The 7,627-nt window shown below is 40.9% G+C and overlaps 1 protein-coding gene across 1 annotated transcript; it reads right to left on the minus strand.

The window, feature by feature from the left end:
- Positions 1-2,352: 2,352 nt before the first annotated feature.
- Positions 2,353-4,321, minus strand: LOC146724780 (uncharacterized). The gene is given in 4 exon segments (XM_085489753.1): positions 2,353-2,366; positions 2,855-3,111; positions 3,243-3,496; positions 3,498-4,321. Coding segments are annotated over 4 exon segments (1,317 nt in total). The 5' UTR covers positions 4,290-4,321.
- Positions 4,322-7,627: the final 3,306 nt, after the last annotated feature.

The raw sequence follows: 7,627 nt of genomic DNA on the forward strand, positions 1-7,627 counted from the left end.
ACGATTGGTATGCGACCCGCCGACGTTACCCCCGCGATCGCCGAAAGACTCTTGGCTACCGTGTACAATCGTGTAAAAATCGCGGGCCCGGCAAAGTTCAAAGTAGGTGATCAAGTACGCGTCAGCAAGTACAAACAACTTTTCGAGAAGGGTTACACGCCAAATTGGACAACCGAGGTGTTTAAGATTGTTAAAGTGCAGCATACTAATCCCGTAACATATCTACTCGAGGATTATCGCAAGACATCTATCGCTGGAGCGTTTTACGAGCACGAGCTGCATCGCGCAAATTGTCCGGAAGTGTACCTCGTGGAGAAAATACTGCGCAGGAGGGGTGACGAGGTTTACGTGAAATGGCTGGGATTCGACAGTTCGCACAATTCTTGGATACATAAAAACAATGTTATTTAATGTATTTTATTCAATCATTGTATAACATAATATATATTATACCATATATATAAAAATATATAAAAATATATAACAAAAAATATATACTTCTCATTAATACATCCTCACAATATAATAAATATAATAAATATAATAAATATAATTTACAACGGTATTCTATAATGTCCCCACGGCAAGGTGTCGGTCGACTCAGGTACGACATACCGTTTGTCGTCGTAGGGACTTAGAGCAATTTTTGTCTCGCTGATGGTATACACTTTATGCAATTTCGATCTTATGCATGACTGCTGACGCGTCATTTCAATTTCGTCATTAAGGCAACGCGTATAATCGTCGAATGTTATACTACGCGCTACGACGTTACTTTTGACGCCTTTTGCCTTTTTAGTGTCCTTTTTACCGTCCACCCGCAAAGCATACATTTTTGCTCTAAGCCCGACGAATTCGGTCATTATCGCGCCGTTATTCTCATCTTTCATCAGACCTGGCACCTTTTTATTCGCGAGTGGTATACCGTACGCATTATTCGCGGCGTAGTCGCTGGTATCGAATCGAGCGATATCGCGTTTCAAATTTTCATAGACATCCTGACATTTAATTTGATAAATTAAACTGTCCGTGTCGGTGTACATTACTCTACAATTGTCACGATAGAGCGGTGACATGTATTCGTGATGAAATTCATAAAGACATACTTTTGATATGTCGAGTATGCACATGCCGACGTAGATTGGTTTGTAGATTTTAACTTCGAGTTTGCGTAATTCAATTGCAACTAATTTTTCCGAAAATACGCTAGTACTATGAAAATTTGGTTTCGCGATCATTGCCTCCGCACCGTACCGTCCGTCCCATTTTGTTAATAATTTTACATCAACATGATTGCGCACATTTTCCATCGTCTTGCCGAATACCGCATTATTCATCAATTTATATAAATTTTTTTCAAAATCGTTTTTCGCATGTGTTCTAAACTGCGTGTTGAGTTCGATGTATTTTTGCAGCCACGCTGACTGCGTGAATTGTAGTATGCGGTATATTTTTGTTATGCGTAGCCCGTGGCGCGTGCACTGCTGTAGATTACGATAGTGTATCACGTAGCGCTTCTTATCGCAAAGCGTTGCGAGGAGTTTATACTCCCGCTTGCCGGGCGGCTTATCGCGCGTCGGGCAAAACGGTAGGTCAATGTGCGCGTCATGAAGATGCCGCGGATACTCTAAATCTACTTCGAGAACATAGCCTATAGGCGAATCGAACGCGATAGATGATACGTCAAAATTCGATATATCGTCGACCCACCGAAAATCGGCATACGGCAATGGTTGACACATTGCCCATCCGTACAAATTATTTACATCGAAATACATGAGGTACGATGAGGGTTTCGATGGGTCGTACGATTGCATGTACTTGTTATTAGCCTGTGCGTATCGGCCTGAACATTGACTAAGGCCGCCGCGTATACCTCGTTCGACAAACATTACCATGTCAATGTCTGTTAATAATTCAAATTTTATATTCGTATGTTTTAACATGGCGTCCCATGTATATCCGGGGAGAGTATAATAATACGCGGGATCGAGTCCGTAACTTTTTATACAACTATCGCGAAAATTCTCAAATATATCGGCCAATAACAAGACATCAATTTTTAAATATAAATCGCTATATTCGCCTAGCGTTCGAAGGGAGAATCGGCTCCAGATGGTCTCGGCGTGCGTGTAATCACTCTCGGATACTGTGTCGCCGGTTAAGGAACTGTAAAATGAGTCGCGCGGCGGTAAACGTGTGTCTTGTAATCTGTCCACGCAGTCAATGTATTCGTACGGAAAGACGCCCTTCCGTGTCAATAAATTGAATTTTTCACTAGTTAAATTTTGATATTCCGAATGTAAAATTTTTAGTTTTTCTTTATCCAAAAATGACGCTAATTTGTCGAGACTAGCGCTGAGAAACTTGTACGAATCGATAAAGCGTAATTTAATATAATTTTTCGAATTATTATCTTGTGTCAATCTAACAGTCTTCGAGAATGAAATGTATTTTTCCTTTGTTATCGGCAGTAATTCGATTTCCCCTTCGAACGCTGTGGCTATGTCCTCGATAATAAAATGCGCGTCGTAGCCGGACAGATTGTGAAAGACTATAGGAATACAAAATGATTCTTTGTAATTTAAGTTACAATTTGAATGCGCAGGACCCCTGTACCGCCCGGTGAGGTGGCAATGATCGCGGACGCGTGTATCGTCTTCGTCAAACGGTTTTTCACAAATGTGACAATGCGTCGCGGTGCGAAATTTTAACCACTCGTCAGGCGTTAAATTTACCATGGGGACATTGGTCGTTAAAATATTTTTTACGCGGATTGCTAAATTTTTAAGCTGTTCGGCGAACCATGCGACGCAATCGACACTACGGCGGGAATTGTACGCGGACAACGAACTGTCGTACGAACACTGTACATAGTATGCGATGCTGAACACTTGATGGTGTTGATGATTTTTGGCATCTTCGGTCTTTGCCAAAACACACTCGAGGTCGGCGTACACTACAAACGGCAGCCGCTCCTTCCTCGTGTAGTTGTCGAAGCTGAGCCACTTGTCATTCTCGCTCGGCAACCGAATAGCGCAGTCGTTCAGTTTCCCGCAATCTTCCATATGCGCCTGCAATTTATCCACCGCTCCGAAATAATGTAGGCATCTGTAAAAAATTTAATGAAAATTTAATTAAAAATATAATTTACGTGTAATAAATAATATATATATATATATATATACTTACCGATCGCATATAAATTTTTGACCATTTTTTTTGCTCAGTTGTGAGCTCACGAGACGAGACAGATTTTTATGCATGTGAAATGCCCGTGTTCGTCCTCCACGTACAGCAGATTGACGTGCCTGTCCTTCTTTTTTTCCGAAAGACGCAACGGGACGATGTTCTCGTTCTCGATGATGTACACGTTTACGGAGATGTCGTTTGCAAGTTCGAATTTTTTAATTTGATTCACAGTCACTGGAAACTCAATGTTTTGGAGATTCAGCACTGTTGTGTAATGTGGATAAGAGGATTCTCGTTCCATATGTTCTTTCAGCGGGGTACAGAGCGGCCACCACCGACCATGCGAAACACGCATTGTCCGCTGATTGCACATTAACCACCGCTCTCTTTGCCATAATTTTTTGCGGTAATTTGACATGACATCCCGCGCGCATTGGATTGTACTTATTTACATTCACTGTCAAATCTATTATCCGCGACAATGCCCAGCCGCTATCGCGTTCCTGGAACTCTTCTAGCGATGCTAGCGTGGGCTCGATTACGCGGCGCTCGTACCACTCGCGTACATCGGACGTGCGAAAGAGTTCAAAGTTTCTCGTGTTAATACTTTTATTGGCGCGCTTGTCACCGGACACAAATTCACCGTTGAAAACAGTGTTCACTTTTACACTGATGTGTCTCTGCAGCACATTCTCCACGTTCTCGACTACAATGTCTGCGGCATTTTCCAAAAACTGACGCGGTTCGATGTGGTCTGCGTTAATTACCGCGCCGGTCAGTATACGGCTATCGAACGCCGTATCGATTTCGCGCCAAACGAGTCTTTGCGCGTTATTGCCGCCGCCACTGAATCCGCCGCCACTAGGCATGGATTCACCGACATACCGTCTCTGCAAGCGCACCTTTGCACCCTCGAGTCGCGCTATTCTCGCCACCAGAGATTGTCTATGTCCAATCGAGAGACGCGGACGCTTGGCACGGCTGCGTTCTTCCAGCTCTTCGATAAATTCTTCGCACTCTTGCAGCCATCCGAAATATTCGCCCAAGTTAGCAACTTGGCGGGAACGCTCCAACAGGTCGCGCTCAACGTTCTCCATTTTTGTAAAAAATTCACTTTTTCACACTTATTACAAAAAAAACTTCTTTGCACACTAAACTTTTTTTCTTGCACCTCGAATGAAGCGTGCGCTCGCCAGTGGTACTATGGCCCGGCAGCTGCATCGGTCCTCATTATATATCCCGATCATCCCTTTGTTCGTGAGGATGATGATGCAATTGTTAATTCGCGAGAAATATTTGTGTGATATCTTCGGAGAAAATTTAGATATCGCTGATAATTCTTAGAAATACATAGATAAATTTCACCCCGTCGGATCGACACGCCGGATCGGATTAACATGTCGCAACCTGTACGGATCAACCCGCTTGATTGTCGGCGAACCTTTTGTTCTTAGTAATTCGCAGAATTATCTTATCAAACTTAGATATCCGATTGTCGGCGCTCAGCCTAAAAAACGGCGGCAGCCATTCGCAGAATTTTTATCTTATCAAATTTAGATGAAGAAACGCAACCCCCTTGATTGTCGGCGCGATCCAGCCTAAAAAACGGCGGCAGCCATTCGCAGAATTTTTATCTTATCTTCGGAGAAAATTTATGAAAACTTTGATACCGCTCAAGCTTATCTTTGATACCTTACAAAGACGCCGCTTATCTTGGATTCGAAAACTTAGCTTATCTTATCTTGGATTTTCGGAGAAAATTTATGAAAACTTTGATACCGCTCAAAGACGCCGCTTATCTTATCTTATCTTGTTTATGAACATATCAGGTAACATGATCCCCTTATCTTATCTTGTTTATAAATATATCAGGTAACATGATCCCCTTATCAGGTTATCTGATATGTTTATAAACAAAGATAAGCTTATCTACTGATAAGACCCCCTCCCCCGCGTGACGTCACCCCCCTCGCCCCCGATTCCCCCCCGCCCCTCACCCCCCCTCATTGCCCCGGGTTAGAACTCCCCTAGTATCCCTACTATAAAGCACTGTCATCCGCGATTTGGCTCTTATTGCTTGTCTTATACGTTAATTTATCTTTATATTACAAAACTTTGTTAAATTTTTAATAAAAATAGAATATATTAGATCTTCTTTTAATAACAATATATTAGAAATTTAGGTATGCATCGAAAATTAACCAAATGCATGTAATCCAAAGGAATATGGGAAATTAACCCAATATTTAATTCTGACAAAAGAGCTATATTGACTTATGATGATCTGGATCTGACATTGAAGCAAAACTTTCATCAGTACGTAATGATGCATTTTGGAAAGGAAATGCCATTTTATGATTTATGTATGCACCTTATTTTTATTTATATCGATCACATTCTAAATATACATTAAATAACTTGTAAGGGCATCGCCGTTACTACCGTCTCGCGGACCGATTACCCGCCCGCCTCGCGGACCGATTACCCGCCCGCCACGTGAGGCTCTGGCGCCTAAGGCGCCCCTAAACGCCATACACAGGCTGCCCCACTCCGAGCGTCCCCCTACTGCGCCGTCGCGCTATCGGTGCTACCCCCGCCATGCGCTCGACGCGGGAGACCGTCGATCAAGTATATGAGCCGGCTCGGCGGATGAGCCGGCACCAGTCCAGACTCCTATACCAGGCAGTGGGCTTCTCGGTTTCTAGTTCCTTCCTTTTGCATCGGGCAACAGATTTCATTGCGGTTTTATTTTCAGGGGATCATGTGGAATAATTTTGAACCACCATTGTTTCAAAACATACGATGAAACTACAGAGATCTTATAAATGTTGACAGCAATGCTGTGGTTATTATGAGTACGTATAGTATGTCAGAACAATCAATTGAGTCATTTATATAAGCAATAATTTTAGTTGTTTATTTATTTATGTTAAAGGAAAGAGACGTATATATATCAAACTGAAAGTGTGCAACATAAAAAGAAGCTTGACAGTCTAATACTCAATCAAAACTCACACAAGACCCATATTTTACGGTTCCTTTTGTCTTCTTGCAGTTTCTTATAACGCAAATATAAAATATACATTGAAATAACTTTTTTCATAGTTATCTCTGCATATCTTATTATTGGTTCATCCCGTGCTTGTATAAGATACTTCATAATAATTATCAACATGATGTTTGAATCCATGATATTGTACTTGATATTATATTGTTACTTTTAAAATAATAAAACAATCGAAATATATAAAAACTTTCTTCTTCAATTGACTCCAAAATTTGATGGAATACTGTGTCCACATTGACAATGATTTGACGTGCTCGTTCCGTCTGTTTTGATTGCCTTATATTACATGGAGCACTATTTGCACGGAAAAGCGGAACATTATGGTGACAAATATACATTTTTATTCATTTTTTAAAATTGTTTTTACCCAATATATAGTAATTTTTATTAATATGTTTATTTTTTCAGCTTATTTATTAGTTACAAGCATTTTAATTGATAAATATCGTCAAAAATTAATATTTTATAATTTTCCGTTCCTCTTTTCTTCTCAAAATCAGCTCCATGTAATATAAGGCAATCAAAACAGACGGAACGGAACGCGGGAATTTGGTTACTATTCTATTCCGCGTTTCCGCATTTCCGCGCTTCATGTAATGGCACCCTTAGTGTCAACGATTTATTAATTCTTTCGCGGCAACCACACCCTGCCCCTCTACCGTTAGGTGAGCAGCCGGCCCGTTGCGGAACTTCCAGCCGGATTTTCGCGTAATTCAGTATGTCGCGAATTGTCGCGAAAGATCGTGCCTGACGCCCAAAATTTCGAGTAATTTCGCATATCCGTCGGCTGGCACACTCTGCTGCGGCATGCGCGGAGCGACCACCAACTTAGTTCCCGCGTCAGATAATAATTTTTCAAGAATAAATAATTTTCTATTCTTCTTTCTTTTTTTGACGACGACCTCTGCTCGCCGCATTTGCTCCGGGGCGAGAAAAGTCGTCGCAATACATATTAGAACATTATTTTATTATAAAAAAGTGTGAAAGTTAACAATTTTTAATTAAATCTAATAATGTAAAGTAAATAAATGGATTTTAGGAAGTACACGCAGTAAACATGTATTCATCCAACTAATACGAAACCGCGCCGCTAGATGGCCTCATAGCGACAAACTTATCCGATAGTAAAAAACCACTTTCGTGCTTTATATAAAGCAAGTAAGTCGCTTCAATTATTATTAAAAATGGAAATGTTGAAGAAACTGTTGAACTATATAGGTTTATATGACGAAACTAAAACCGATTTTATAAAAGAGTTGCCTCTTGAAATATCAAGCAAAATAATGACTATGTTAGACTACAAATCCTTTCAATCTGCTAAAATGGTTAGTCGCAGTTGGAGTCGTATATGCGTATACGAATTTAAAC

The sequence above is a fragment of the Nylanderia fulva genome, unplaced genomic scaffold (assembly GCF_048542155.1).
Source record: "Nylanderia fulva isolate GAGA-0341 unplaced genomic scaffold, ASM4854215v1 Scaffold117, whole genome shotgun sequence".
NCBI classification, from domain to species: Eukaryota; Metazoa; Arthropoda; class Insecta; order Hymenoptera; family Formicidae; genus Nylanderia; species Nylanderia fulva.